Raw genomic sequence first — 16230 nt, 5'->3', positions numbered from 1 at the left:
CGGGATCACCTCTGTGGCTCTGTTCGACAGGAGTACAGGAAAACAATTTTCTTGGGTGGCAAAAGCTAGGGTACCTTTTTGGCTAGGCTTATATAGGCCCTAGGGCCAATAGCCTAGTACCTACCTATGAACCTATATTATAAGTGTAAATGAAATGCATTAATGGTGTTTTAAAAAAATGTATGACTATGGACAAACATATACCAGTGTATGTATGAACATTTCTGTTTGATTTTATAGTATAGGATTTTATGGGTGTTTTCATTGGTTTTATATTTTTAGAAGTTCTTACGTCTGATTGGGTATTTTTAATTAGGGGAAGTATAAAAGGATGCTTATTTTAAGTGTTAATTGGTTCTGATGAAAGCCACAGTTGTTTATGGCCAAAAGTGCGTAACCTGTGACTAATAAAGGCAGTGTTGAGTCAAAGTGGATTCCACTGTGTTCCGTACAGCAGTGTTATTAGTTTTATTTCTTTTTAAGTGGATGTCCACCTTATGAAATGTAGAAGGCTCCAATGTCAACCTAAACTAAATAATCTTAGTCAGGACTTTCTCCCTCACCAGAATCTGAGGAACCTCCCAGGCCACTCGGTGATAATCAGCCATGGTTCCCCCTGAGTGTTCGAAATGGACGTCTACAAGGCCTCCTAGGACATACGAGCAGTCAGATCCATGCCAGTCTCAGAAATGGTCATGGCAGAAGAATCCAACCCAAGAACTGGTTGAAGCTCCAGGGTTTCATCAGCCTCAAGAGAGATGTCCGATGTAGGAGGCACAGCTGAAGAATCCAACCTACCTTTTTTGGCCTTCTTCTTTGATGACAGCTGATCCTCAGGCTGGGAAGTACTCTCCATAGCATCTTTCGCAAAAGTTTGAGAAGCTGGTTTTCTAAATAAATAGTGAGGGATGAAAGACGACTTTGTAAGGACTTTGGCAGTAAAGCCTGACAAATATTGCAGAATGTATGATTGTGAGACGCCCCTAAACAAAACAATCACTGCTCGTGATGGTCTTTATGGGGAATCTGTCTCCCATTCTGGCATTTACCATTCCTAGAAGACAGGAAACCCCACAACAAAGGATAACCAAAAATCCTCAACAGGGCACTTATCTGAATGGCTAGGTACACCAGCAACAATTCAGGTGATCAGACCGACGATCAGAGATGTCATTCAGACTGGCAGCAAAGAAGTTCTGAGGATGGTATGTCCGGATATCACCTTTACGTCCTAAGCTATGCAAGGAGCATACATGTGATGTATGGCATACCTTAAGGCAACCTACAGGCTTTAGTATACTGGCCAAACATCGGGCCACCCTTGGCAGGGGATCCCTAATGTTCTGAATATTGCAACAGTGAAATGGAATGACATCTACTGTGACAAAGCATTAATTATGCCCGGATATGCCTTTTGAACTATGTCCTTATGTATAATACTTAGGGAATATATCAAGATGTGGTGTGGATTGTAAAGGGGTACAAATAAAGGGAAATGACAGGGATGAATGGGGTTGTTCCAGTGCAAACAGTGGATCTGAATTTCTATCTAAAGGAAAGAATGTTTTTTTCATGACAGAATAGAATACTCAAGGAACACATTACAAGAAGTATGGCTGGCAAAAAGTCTATAGATGCAGTTAAGTCAGGATGGGATAAGTAGAAGGGGGTGCAGGCAAAAGTACATAGGAAGGCGGATAACTTCTGAATGGGTAAGCTTCGTGCAGCTTCTCCTTCGGCTATTAACATGATGCTATCTACATTGTGTGTGTGTGTGTGTGTGTGTGTGTGTGTGTGTGTGTGTGTGTGTGTGTGGATCACAACAAAAAGTCCAAGGTGCAGTACCATGCAAGTTAATGATTAAGAGTTTGGGTATCAGAAAGTTTTCTGCTGCAGTAATTACTTCTTACAGACTGTAAACTAATATACAGAAGCACTTGCTGTCAGCAGTCATTCCACACAGAGAAATAATAACTTTAAATTACTAAACTATTTTTCTAAAAACACAGTTCATCTTTACTCACCTTTAGTTTCTGGAAAAGCAGAAAAAAGTCAAGATCCTTGTAAAGAAATGACGTAACAGTCAACCAATTAACTATATCAGTATACACAGACTGAGTATTGTACACACATTTGTGGTATCTGGCTTTTTTGCAAATGTTAGAAAGTAAGTAAACACAAAGTGGGTTGGTAGAAGCATCCTTGTTTAAAAAAGATTACTCGGTAAACTACAGAGTAACACAGCACTTTTACAAAATATGCCTTCAGATTTTCTTTGACATGAAACAACAATGGGTTTTAAACACCTTTCAACATCATTCACTACTGTGACAAAACCTATAAAACATTTTCTAAAGTACACAAAACTGAGACAATGCCTGGGGTACAGTGCATTGACAGCAATAATGTCAATTATTAGTGACAACATAATGTTTTACAAAGTTAAAAAAAGGACTCTGTTGATCTAAACAGACATTAAAATAAGGGTGTTTTACAATGAGACATTAAAGACTTTTCAAGACAGTAACTTTAATTAGCATCCAGCTTAGCCATTTCTTGCACATATATTCCTATACTCTCACTGTCAAAAAGAACAAAATACACAGTCTTGATCGAGGAAGACATTGTAGAGACAAAGTAGGTATTTATTGCTTTCAGGATCACCTGTGCTGCAGTCTGTTTAGGGAACCCATTTCTGTAAATTACAAAAAAAAAAAATAACGTTAGACAGAAAAATATAGTTTCATAGTCTGGTTATACGGCTCATGGATACATTCATTTTGAGCTTATTTACCTCATTAAAATAAACTTATCAGAGCCTACATATTTGTCAAGTAGAAGTTTTACGTCTTACCATCACATCCATTGTCTTTGGGGGGTGGAGACCATGATTTTGCAAATTGTATTTATATTAAAAGACACTTATTGGAGGAATAATAAGGGTAGGTGCCATTTTCTGGTCTATATCACATCATCGAAATCTTAATTTATTGAATACCTAGTCGTCAAACCCTAATTGTCGAACTACCTATTCAGCGAACAACCTAATCATCGAAGTGGAATTCATCGAAAGATTTACTTGGCCAACCTGAAAAAAACATTGTGTGACTGACATGCCGACTGGCCAGGATTTACCTATTACCTCTTAGTGCGCTCTTGGAGTTGGTATATTTAATATGAAGGGAGTAAGGGGGAGCAGCCCCCCACTGGGGGGGGGGTTACCTTTCTCAGTGTTGGCCAAGTAAAATCTTTTGATGAATTCCACTTCAATGATTAGGCTGTTAGCTGAAAAGGTAGTTTGACAATTAGGGTTCGATGATTAGGTATTCGATAAATGAAGAGCTCAACAATGTGATATACATCTGCCATTTTTATTTGACATAACAAATCCATAAGTCTCACCTAAAGTGTAAAAAAAAAATCCATATACTTCACATAAAGTTTATATCATATAGTTGTGTGTGTGTGTGTGTGTCTCTCTCTCTCTCTCTCTATATATATATATATATGTATATATATATATATATATATATATATATATACACACACACACACACACATATACATACATACATACATAACACATACATTTATATTTCTATACTTGTACAGTGTATGGGTGTATGAATGAGCATATACGTATTTACATATCTGTACAGTGCAACCCCATTTATCCAAACAGTTTTGGAGATAATAAAATAATTCAGGAAAGTGAATGGTACAAACCAGTCAGTATTTAATGCAATCTGACATTAATACAATGACAGGGGCTTGAATGATGCAATATTTTACCCTTTATTCATCTTTATTTTCAATAAAGTTCACAAAATGAAATCTCTATCCATATATATACCACACGCACACACACACTGCTGTTTTCACACTGTCCCCAAACTCACAGATCTTGTATTTGATGTGAAAAATACCCTTAACTATTCACTTGGTCACACCAAATTGAACTGCCACATCATTTTCATCTTTGCAGATATGTCCACATAGGTTGCTTTTACTTAGCAAACGGTACTGCAATTTGAAATTCATGATGCATATCTGCTTCTTAATAATTTTTAAATAGCCTTTTTTTGCTAAGTTACCTACTAATTTTGGTAATGACAGCATGACACTGTTTTAATTGGCTGGTAGATTCAACGTTTAGCTGCATGCGACTTTTAATGCTTATGCATAGTTTGTCTTTCGTCTTTTCCTGGTTAGGGGTCGCCACAGCGGAACTCCGGTCCGCTAATGATTGGCAGTTGATTTTTACGTACCGGCTTGCCAAGCCTGACGCACAACCTTCAACGAAGGTACGTCCATTCACGCATGTCTCCACACAGAAGACGCTCTAGCTGAGAATCGAACCGGACAGCAACTTACTCTTTTAATGCTTATGCATACCTTTATAAAAAGAGACAAGACATTAACTCTCACTACCCAATTTAAGGGACAAGACTTTACAAACCACAACAGATGAACAGGATTGCACTGAATATGTATACATACACGTGTATGTGTATGTGTGTGTGTGTGTGTGTGTGTGTGTGTGTGTGTGCGCGCGCATGTTTGTGTGTTTGTGTCCGTGTGTGTGTGCTTGCATGTGTCTCTAAGAGTGTATGCGTTAAGTATTGAAGAGATGACTGTGAAAATTACATTATAATCAAACAGAAGACAGATAGCAATTATGACCTGGCAGCATTATACATTTTCTATAGACCTTAGGCTTAAGAAAAAGGATTGCCAGTAAATTTGTTTTTTTTTTGTTTGAAATGTGAGTGCATGTATGTATCTATGTGTGCGTGTGTGTATGTGTGTGTGTGTGCACGTGTGTGTTGGGGTAGGGGAGTTGTGTAATTAAGTATGCAACATAATCCTGTACATTTTTTTTTGTAAAGACAAGATAAAGCATTGGATTGAAAATTGTGAAAGAAACAAAAATAAAATGCTTTTTATCTGAATGACTTGGCTAGATACTGACCTATAGTTATCAGCATGGTTCATTGTGTAGTGTTAGGTTATATTTTGGTCTGGATTATTCTGGCTCACCTCTTATATAAAGTTATACTTCAAAATCCCATCCCTGTCTGAAATCATTTGCTCCTACAAGCTCATATTGTTAAGGATTTCCCTTTAAATAAAGTTAATTTATCCTCCCATTCAATGTATTCCCATCCAAAAGCTGCACATTTTAATATTCACAGCTTAACAGTTAACAGTTAACTTCTAATATCTTCAGTTATTAGTTACCAGTAGGCACTGCTGTCTAGAAAGTAAAGGCAAAGAGATAAAAAGACCACACACACACACACACACACACACACACACACACACACACACACGCACACGCACACACACAATTTGTTTAGAATGTAAACTTGCTAAAAACTTACTATTTCATAGGATCATGGGAGGTTACTAGGCCCTGGGCTCTTACAAGCCTAGCCAAGAGTTTATCTCCAAAAAGAAAACTCAGTCAGCACCTGTCACCCCTGTCAATGAGGGATACAGGTGGAATCCCTGGGACAATTTTGTCGTTTCCCATCCACTCATCAAGGCTGCTCTTGAAGAAGGTCAGCGAGGTACTCTGTTTGACGTGTATGGGAAGTCTATTCCAGAGATGGAGCAGCATCTGGGAGACAAACCTTATTCTCCAGCAGGTTTTGTTGATGTTGCATATTAGATTCAGGCCTTTTGAGTGTGTAATATGTGAGGAGTTAGACCTACGAATATGGAGCATCTTTAGTATTGTCCCTTTGAGGTTTTATGAAAAGCACACTTTTCCCTTCACTATATTTTTCACATAAGAAGGTTTTAACGTTTTTAATTATTCAAGTGTGACAGTGACTATACCTCTTTTTGAGTTGTTTTCAAGAGGCTTTAGTTTTACTCCTAGAGTGAAAGCTGACACTTTTAAACTATTGATTGATATAAAGCTCTTTGTTAGGAAAAAGAATTTGGAGTTGTTCTTTAATGGTAATAAAAAAAAATCAATGTTAATGAAAGCAAGTTGGTAAGAAGAAGTACTTTCAACCCACCATTACACCCGCAGTTAAGAAATTTTGAATTGGCAGTGGAAAATGAGTTGAGAAAAACTTTGAAACACCACAATGTGCAGTCCAACATGACCCCTGCAGAAAGAGAAATTTTAAACACTGTAAGTGGTAATAGAAATTTGAAGGTTATGAAACCTGACAAAGGTGGGGGTGTGGTGCTAATGGACTATATTAATTATGAAGGTAAACTGTTGAACATTCTAAGTGATTCAAAAAAATATGCTAGAACATCAGTCAATGAAATTAATATAGCTTACAAGAAAATATATGTAGTTTTAAATGACTTGTTGATTGATGGACTAATAGACATGGAAACTTACAATTTTTTGCATATGGAAAAGCCTAAAGTACCATCAATATTTGGTATACCAAAGATACACAAAGATATAAGTGACCCCCCTTAAAGGCTTATAGTTTCTGCAGAAGGGTCAGTAACAGCCCCGTTGGCAAAACATATAGATAAAAAGATTAAAAAATGAGTTACAGACAACACTAATATACTTAAGGATTCATGGGATTTTTTGAGGAAATTAGATAGTATACTTTATACAGAAAAAGTGGGTTTTGCAACTTTGGATGTCATTGACTTGTTTACTTGTATACCACATGATATGGGGTTAGGTTGGCTTGAAAAAATGTTGGTTGGATACAAAGAAATTGCCTTCAATGAATTTAGAACAGTTTTAGTTTTGATGGAATTAGTTTTAAAGAATAACTTCATTTTTTTCGAGGATGAATACTACAAGCAGCTAAGTGGTGTGGCAATGGGTGCACACTGTGCCCCCACTTATGCAAACATTATAATGGCATATTGGGAAAACAAATATATTTTAAATTCTGACTACAGATGTCTCTGGAATTTTTATGGTAGGTTTTTAGATGATTTATGTTTTTTATGGACTGATAATGAAAACACATTCAAAAGTTTTGTGGAGTACATCAATGAGACTACTACGTTTTTAAAATTTACACATAAATTTTGTTATGACCAACTGAACTATTTGGACGTCAACATACAAAAGTTAAATGGGGGTTTCACTTCCAAAATATTTCGTAAGGCTACCTTTTCGAATGTTTACTTACACTGCACAAGTACCCATCCACCCCACCAAAAGAGGGGGGGGGTTATAAAGGGTCAACTTGTGCGGGTGAGTAGAATGACCTCTGATTATGAGGTTTTCTATAATGAATGTGACTATTTAAAGGGGTTGCTTGTTGATAGGGGTTATCCTTTAGAACTTTTTGACCAAATGTATAAAGAAGTATTGGCAGGAAGAAAGGGTAGATTTGCCCCCATATTAGGGAAACAAGAATTGGTTAACTTAGAGAGAAATTTGGAAGATGCAAACAAAAACATGAATGGTAATTACAGTTCAGGCATTGTGATCACATATGATGGTGAAGCTGGACTGGTTAGAAAAACAATAAATTTTGGAACAGTTTTAGTTTTGATGGAATTAGTTTTAAAGAATAACTTCATTTTTTTCGAGGGTGAATACTACAAGCAGCTAAGTGGTGTGGCAATGGGTGCACACTGTGCCCCCACTTCGTGGTCTGCACTATTGTGGGAGAAGAGGCTGGACTCTGCCCTTCTGAGTTGGGAATTTCTGGTTAAAGGTTTATAGTGCCTGAATATTTGAACTGTATCTTACTGAAATTGGTACACCTTGTTTGCTGTAGCATAGACTAGATCCAGGCCTGCTGAATCTAGCTTTGTTTATATGCTTGTTGTTTGTTTGCTTGTTATTTCCCTGGAACACTAATTCCACCTAATCTGGCTTCTCAGCGCTTCTGTGGATCACTAGTGATATCTGCATTGCTTACTGTACTTATTTCCTTGTTTCAGTTGAAAGAAAGTTACTGTTTGTCGTTTTTGCATTTAAGTTACCTGTAACACATTGCACTTAAGTTACCTGGCACTTGCTCGCTAAAGCAATTATATAAGTCAGCACTAAAAATTAAAAGCACTACACCCTCACTCCCCACTGGCCCTTGTTTTCAATTATTAAGGAATTCCCAATATTATTCTAGCATGTCAAAAGGTCAGTTGTCAATCTCCTCTCCGGTCCAGCTGGTGAATCTGGGAATCTTGAGGCAATGTTACAACTGCCTCATGTACACAAACAACCCTCTCCTCCTCCCAACAAATTCCAACACGTGAGAGATGCAACCATATAGCCAAACTGGAGGCTAAAAAGAAGTTATGTTCTTACCATAACGTTCCATGTGGAGTGTTCATCTCGCCTTTGTTTTTACACACGGGTTTGGAACCGATCCTCGGCTCTGAGTCGGCTGCATAGCAAAGCTCTGCATCTAAGAGAAGCTCGAGGCCAGGCTATATCCCACAATTCTCCCTGCCATTACTCAGATCTAGTTTGCAAGCAAACCAGAAAAAAACAATAACCTTGAGGTATTAAGGCTACATACTGCTATAAAGGAAAAAAAATTTAGAGACACCATCTCACTGACAACCAACTAGGGGTAAAGAAAGATACCCGGAAGAGGTAAAGACATGTGGACCAGACTCTAGTCCTACTCGTTCTTCCAAACCGTGAGGGAGGGAAAGGGGGGGAATGTAAAAACAAAGGCGAGATGAACAATCCACATGGAACGTTATGGTAAGAACATAACTTCTTTATGTGAGAGTGTTCAATCTCGCCATTTGTTTTTACACACGGGTAGCGTCCCTAGCTCCGTCACCCTGAGTGACTCATGGAAGAACGTTCCTGAGCACAGTGGAACCAAAGGATGTCCTGTCTTTGGGGGCTTTGTCAACCCTATAATGAGTGATGAAAGTATGTGGTTTAGACCACGTGGCTGCTGCACAAATCGTGTCCAAAGGCAGGCGAGCTGCATGAGCCAAGGAAGTGGAGACGGACCTAGTAGAATGGCCTCTTGGCTTGGTGGGTAAGGTCTGGTTTGATTTAGAATACACAAAGGCTATACAATCAGTAAGCCATTTAGAAAGAGTGCGTTTTGTAACTGCCATGCCCTTTACATTATCTGCAAACGCAACAAAAAGTTGATCTGTTTTTCTGTAGTCTTTAGTCCTGTCTAAATAAAATCTGAGTTGCCTGTGGACATCTAACTTGTGCAACATATATTCCAGCTTGCTGGTATGGTTTTTGAAGAAAGTAGGGAGTTCAATGGATTGATTAATATTTATGACAGAGCATACCTTAGGAAGGAAGGACGGATTTGTTCGTAAAGAAACTCTGTCTGGGTGAAAATTTAAGTAAGGAGGTTTAATAGACAATGCTTGCAGCTCTGAAATTCTCCGAGCTGAAGTAACCGCTACAAGAAAAAGAGTCTTCCAAGACAGAAATTTCAGGGGGCAAGAAGAGGCTGGTTCGAAAGGTGGTAACATTAGTTGTGACAACAACAAATTTAAATTCCATGGGAATAAAGGGTCCCTGACAGGAGGTCGAAGATGGAAGGAACCTTTCATAAAAGCTTTACAAAGCCTGTGGGACATGATAGAAGAACCATTCTCACCAACATGGAAGTTGGATATGGCAGCCAACTGCACTCTTAATGTGGAAGTAGAGGCCCCTTCATGAAAAAGGATGGAAAGAAATTCTAGGATTTTATGTAAAGGAGCAACCAAGGGGTCCAAGTGTTGATTAGATGCCCAGTACACAAAGCGTTTCCATTTACTGTTGTAAAGTTTTGTGGTGGAAGCCTTATGAGAGGCAACCAAAATGCGCTGCACTGCCGGAGAAAGAAGATCAGACCTGGCTAGGCGGGGAAGTGGAGCAGCCAAGCTGCTAGTTTGAGGGACAGAAGAGATGGGTGAAGAACTCCCGACGAATGCGTCAGTAGATCTGGTACTGGGTCCAGGATCCAAGGTTCCTCTGTTAGATGGGCTCGAAGAAAAGGGAACCATATCTGTCGAGGCCAGAATGGGGCTATGAGTATAATTGTCCTTTCCAGGTTCATGGCTTTCTGAAGAAATCTGGGAATCAAGGGGATAGGTGGGAATACATATAGGAGACCCGGGGGCCAATCGTGTATCAGTGAGTCCCTGGGGACATCCCCTGGAGGGAGTAGAAGGGCAAAATAGCTTCTGCATTTGGCATTCATCGGGGAGGCGAATAGATCGCAGCAAGGTTGGCCCCATTTGCGGAAAATTCTCTCCGCCACTTGTAGTTTGAGGGACCACTCGTGAGGTAACAGGATGGCTCTGCTCAACCTGTCCGCAATGACGTTGGATGACCCCGGGATGTGCGTTGCTATCAGAAAGCGACCCGTGGACTCTGCCCATTGCCAAATTCTCATGGCCTCTCTGCATAATGGGTAAGATTTGGTGCCCCTTGTTTATGTACCAGACTACAGACATGTTGTCTGTCTGAACTGCTACTGTCCCTAGAGGTAGGAGGGTTTGAAAGTGTTGCAACGCCAGGAACACCGCCCTCATTTCTAGAACATTTATGTGCAGGTTGTACTCGATGTTGGACCATTCCTCTTGGACTGTTCTTCCCTGAAAAAGTCCCCCCCACCCTATCAGGGAAGCGTCCGTGGTTATAGTGGCTGTCGGATTTGGTAGAACAAATGGACGACCCATAGTGAGGTCCTGGCTGGACACCCACCATGAGAGGTCTCGTTTGCAGGAATCTGTTATCAGGATCTCGTACTTTAGAGGTAACTGTTGGAACGACCACTGCGTGAACAGTAGCCATTGGAGGACTCTCATGTGCAGCCTTCCCATGGGAATCGCAATCAGGGATGCTGCCAGGAGACCCAAAACTTTCAATACCAATTTGGCCGGGGCTTTCCTGCATTGCAGCAGAAGAAGAACCTGTTCCTTGAGGGATGAAGCCCTTACTTGAGGGAGCTTTACTAATGTTAAACAGGTATCTAGGTCCGCTCCGATAAATGAAATATGCTGTCAGGAAGAGATTTTTTTAAGTTTATGGAAATCCCTAGGTGGGAACAAAGGTTGACTGTATAGTTTCTTGCTTGTATGAGGAGACGCTCGGTGGTGGCGGTGAGGAGCCAGTCGTCCAGATAGGGAAACACCCGGAATCCTAGACATCTCAAGTGAGATGCTACCACTGCCATGCATTTGGTGAATACCCTGGGGGCTGAGGTGAGCCCAAAGGGCAGGGCTCGAAATTGAAAATGACTGACTCCCAGCCGGAAGCGCAGGTGATCTCTGGACGGTCTGGCCATCTTGATGTGGTAGTACGCGTCCTTGAGATCTATTGAGCACATCCAGTCATCCTTCTGTAAAAATGGAAGGATCGATTGAAGCGTGACCATCCGGAACTTTTCCTTCTTTACGAAGGTATTGAGATTGCTGAGATCCAAAATGGGTCTCCAGTCCCCTGTCTTTTTCGGAACTAAAAAGAACCTTGAGTAAGTTCCGGATCCTTTTTGGTACGCCGGGACTGGCTGAATGACTCTTTTTTGAGCAGCTTTGAAATTTCTATTGCTGCTTGGCCTCGAAGACGGGGTGGCACATCTGGAGACCTTCTGTGTTGGGGTGGAGTTGACATAAGGGGTATTTTGTATCCTCTGGTTACAATGCTTTTTACCCTGGAGTCTGAGGTGAGAGTTTGCCAGGCCTGTGGGTATAAAGCCAAGCGACCCCCGAGCAGGACAGTCGGGCCTCCATTCAGGAGTGCTGGAAAGGCTTACCAGGGATAGTATCCCTGTCGCCTTGGTTCTGTGGACCCCCTCTGCTGCCGGGGTGGCGTCTTCCATGTCTGCCCCCCCACTGCCTCTGGGGGGGGTTCACTCTGTGTGGCCTGGAAAGATCCCTGAGTTCTACGGAACCACATTTTTCAGCCTCATTGCCCTTTGGGGTACGGTCTGGATGGAAACGGAAAAACGGACTCCGACAGCAGACAGAGTCTTTCCTTCTTGCTCACACCGAGTTAATGTCTCTTTCACTTTGGGCCCAAAAAGAGTGGCACCATCAAAGGGGGCATTGGCGAAAGAAGACTTGAAGGCTTTCGCAAAGGAGCACAGCCGCATCCAGGATTGTCTTCGTAGAGCAATCGCTGAAGCTGCGGCCCTACTCGACCCTTCAGCCGCATACAAGATGAGCCTCATGGACGAGTTCACTACAGAGGTAAGGGTGTTAAGTTGTGCTGTCACCTTATCTGAAACAGCAGCATCTGTGTTACCCTGGAGGGTATCTCTCAGCTCCTTGATGAGATCCCTCTGTAGTCGTGTAAAATGTGTCAAATAGTTTAGCGAACGCATGGAAAAAGTCGCTGAACTAAAAGCAGCTTCCGTATCTGTCCATAGTCCTAGAATCCTTATTAGGAGGATGAACAGAAGAGGAAGACTCCGACATCTCCTTTTTAGTGGCTGCTGCCACCACCATAGCGTCAACGGGGACTCCTTTTGTTAGATACGTCTTGTCCTGGGGGGCAGTAATAAATTTACTTGGCTTTCTAGGGACCGGTTCCACTGTGTCCGGTGTCTCCCACGCCCTTTGAGCAATTAATTCCATTAACTCATCGAAGGGCGGTGTAACCCAGGAGGTAGAAGGTTGAGCACCAAATGCCTTCAGCAACACTGACTCATCCTCAGTGGGGGCTAGGGACTGCCAATCACCCCTCTGTTTTAATATCTCCAATATGTCCGCAAATGAGACATCTTCGGAGGGTGATTTTGGGGACCCCTCTGACTCATCCAAGTCAGTGTCAGAAGTTAAAGATTCCTGTGGGGAGTCTAAGTGCCTCCTCTTGCACAATCTTTTCCTCGGGACCTCATCGGAGGGGGGATTCCGGTGAGGCCTCAGAGGAACAGGGGGCATCCTCTAGGGATGGCTGAGACAATGGTACTCCACGCTTTGGATGTGTCGTGGGAACAGAAACAGAGAGCGGCTCCTTAGGGGAGGGAGAAGACGCGTCCGATGTAGTGGTTGTCTGTGTAGACAAAACCTTCCTCATGAGGTCAAAAACCCCTGAACCTCGGGCCGAGGACTCTCCCGGTTCCGAAGAACATGGAAGAATCAGAGACACGGGGCCCATGGGTCTCGACCCCGAGGACAGAGCCGAACCAATCTGCGCCGAGGCCCCGAGAGGGAGAGTCAGCACCAAAAGGTCGGTACGACTCTCGGTCACGGAACCAAGGAGAGATCGTCGACTCCGAGACTCACCTATCGGTTCCGATGGAGTCGAGGTAAGTGGTGTCGATCGTGCTATGGACGGTTTCGGCACCGATGGCTCCACTATCATCGGCTCATCCTCTTCCGGCTCCGAAGACTGGATGGGTCTCGAAGGAGGGCCTGTTGGAGATAAAGGGAGGCCTTCTAGTTTCGACACCAACTGGGAGGAAACTGCAATCAATTTGGAAAGAGCCGTGTTCGCCATCAGTTTCTGCACGACACGATCCACATCAGTATCAGATAAAGGTCTGGAAGAACGGGTCGAAGGAGCCGAAGATGGCACTGACCGAAGAATCGATGGTGGCGGTAGTTCCGACACCGGTTCCAAGACCTGGGGCTCAGTGAGAGACAAATGTTCGACGCTCGGCCCCGAAGTCTGTGGAACCGGCGAACGAACTCTGGAAGATGTACTCGGAGCCGATGACATGGGCTCCGACATCTTCGACCCCTTCGAAGACTTAGAAGCCTAGTCCGACTTGTCCAAGGCTTCTTGGAAAGCAGGCTTAAGAAGCCCCCTATCAATAAGTTTCCTGCGTCTATCTGTCATGACCCTCCCACTGAAGGAATGGCAAATGGAGCAATCCTCTTGCAAGTGGAGAGGGCCAAGACAGTAGACGCAGGAAGTGTGGTTGTCAGTGATGGACGTTTTCTGTCCACACTGACACCTTTTGAACCCACTCTTAACTTTTTCAGACATACTTAAAAGAAGTAAGGTTTAAAATTAAAAGGGAATTTATAGTTAGAAAGGGGTAGGCCCCAAAGAGAAACCTAAAGAAAAAACTAACTATAAACCACACACAAACACACTACAGTAAATAAAATATAAGTATCCAAAAAAAAACTATAGGAGAATAATAACTTTTATGACTAAAAAGAAGAAAAAAAGACTATCTTATCTGCTATAACTCCTAATCTCTGGTCCGAGCTCTCTGAAGCGATGTGACCTGTTGCAGCGGCAAACTAGATCTGAGTAATGGCAGGGAGGATTGTGGGATATAGCCTGGTCTCGAGCTTCTCTTAGATGCAGAGCTTTGCTATGCGGTCGACTCGGAGCCGAGGATCGGCTCCGAACCCGTGTGTAAAAACAAACGGCGAGATTGAACACTCTCACATGCTCTCTCAACTCAGTACTGGCATAACCAGTCAGGAGGAGAAGGAAACCACACTCACTACAATTCCAGTCTCACATAGACCTACCACAACAGCAAACCAAACACATAATCACACAAAAACATACTCGGAGGCTCTAAATAAAGATCTGCCTAAGCAGCAGAGACCTCCAAAGCAGACACCCAAGCAACCGCTACCCCCAAACAAAATACGTGCAACACTTATCTCACAAAGCCAGTGTGCCGAACAGTCACAGCCCTTAAGACTAAACAACACACCTGATACACTTGTAATAGGTGACTCTATCGTCAGGCACACTGACGTCCCGCTCACCAGGCTGAACAAGGAGAGGGTCACGGTGAGCAGCCTGTCGGGCGCTAGGATCCGCCACATAACACAAGCACTCAGGTCACTCCAAGGCAAGTACAAATATGACTCAGTCATTGTCCATGCTGGTGTGAATGACCTGAGACGTACCTCCCTGGACTACATGAAAAGAAACATAAAGGAGCTCTCTGAGCATGTAGCTCAGGCCGGTATGACCCTGACCTTGAGTAGCATCTTACCCTCACCAAGAATGATGCCACAATATGAAGACAAGATGATCAATTTCAACAATTGGCTTAAGTACTGGTGTCATTCAAAGGGGATCCAATGCCTGTCAGCTTGGGATGATATGCTCGACAAGCCACGATGCTTAGCTAGGGCGGCTTGCACCTGTCACCCCTGGGCTTTGGATATTGGCAAAGGCTCTTGCTACCCCATAGTGCCTTTTTAGGCAAGGCTCAAAAGACAAACCCACCTCCATAGGTATCACAAGGGATAAGAAACTAAGAGTAATGCTACTCAACGCCAGAAGTCTAAACCTCAAGATGCATGCACTCGAAACTCTCCTTAGCATGGAGAACATCGATATCTGTGCAGTAACAGAAACCTGGTTCAGGGCTCCCGAGAGCACCCCAGCACTACCAGGTTATACCTCATACCATGCTTTTCGGCCCCAAAACTTGGACCAAACCACAAAAGGAGGGGGAGTATCAATATTTATCAAAGATACCCACACCTCCAGGTTGGTGGCAAAGCACGAAGCATCAGAGACTATCCATGTGCAACTAACAGCGGGTAAAACTGCCTACCAGTTTATAGCCTGCTACAGACCACCCTCCCAAACCCAGGAACCCCACTCGGCCTTTCTGAGAACACTGGAAAATATGAAGGTCTCTCCAAACACCATTATATTGGGCGACTTCAACTACCCAAACATAGACTGGGAGCATTACTCTAGCTCCAACACCCTAGCCCAAAGGTTCCTAGAATTTATAAACTCAAATGCTATGGAACAAATTGTTACCACTCGCACAAGAGGGGAAAACATACTGGACCTGATCATCACCAACATGGGGACTCTATGCTCCAGACCAGAAGTGTATCCCTCACTGGTAAGATCAGACCATAAACTAATCTCACTGGATATTCACATCCCGACCCCACCCCCTGCCCAGAAAACCACAGTGAAAAACTTCTCTAAAGCAAATTTCACACTCCTCAAAACCGAGGTGGAATCCTTCAAAGCCCCTGGGCCTGTGGAAAATACGGCCCAGACCGCAGAATCCTTTATAAACACATTCTATGAACACCTTCAGGAATGCATGGATCATGCGATCCCAAATAAAACCAAGACCCAATCCTCCAAAGGCAGACATCCTGTCTGGTGGACCCTAGTCATAAACAAACTATACAATAGAAGGAGGAAGCTACTAAATGACAGAGCAAAATCCCAAAAAGGGAAGGCATCACTGATCAGTATTAGCAAAAAGCTACGGGCACTCATAAAATTGTCTAAGGCCAGCTTCGAGAGAAAAATTGCACAGGACACTAAGGATAATCACAAGGCTTTCTTTAGTTATGTTAGGAACCTGGGTGGTAATTCCCAGATATGCTCAGAATTAG

General features: G+C 42.6%; 1 protein-coding gene across 2 annotated transcripts in view; it reads right to left on the bottom strand.

Annotated features, from left to right (window-relative positions):
- Positions 1-2187: 2187 nt before the first annotated feature.
- Positions 2188-16230, bottom strand: part of LOC122799866 (core histone macro-H2A.1) — a 1011703-nt gene continuing 997660 nt past the window's right edge. For both annotated transcript variants that reach the window (XM_044069220.1, XM_044069221.1), the window contains exon 9: positions 2188-2695. In XM_044069220.1, coding sequence (XP_043925155.1) covers positions 2530-2695 — 166 coding nt within the window. In that variant the 3' untranslated portion in view covers positions 2188-2529. The remainder of the gene's footprint in view (positions 2696-16230) is intronic.

This window comes from Protopterus annectens, chromosome 4.part0 (genome assembly GCF_019279795.1).
Source record: "Protopterus annectens isolate FY-2018-M chromosome 4.part0, PAN1.0, whole genome shotgun sequence".
Taxonomy (NCBI): domain Eukaryota; kingdom Metazoa; phylum Chordata; order Ceratodontiformes; family Protopteridae; genus Protopterus; species Protopterus annectens.
The sequence above is the reverse complement of the archived record's forward strand: the minus strand, read 5'-3'. Positions and strand labels throughout refer to the sequence as shown.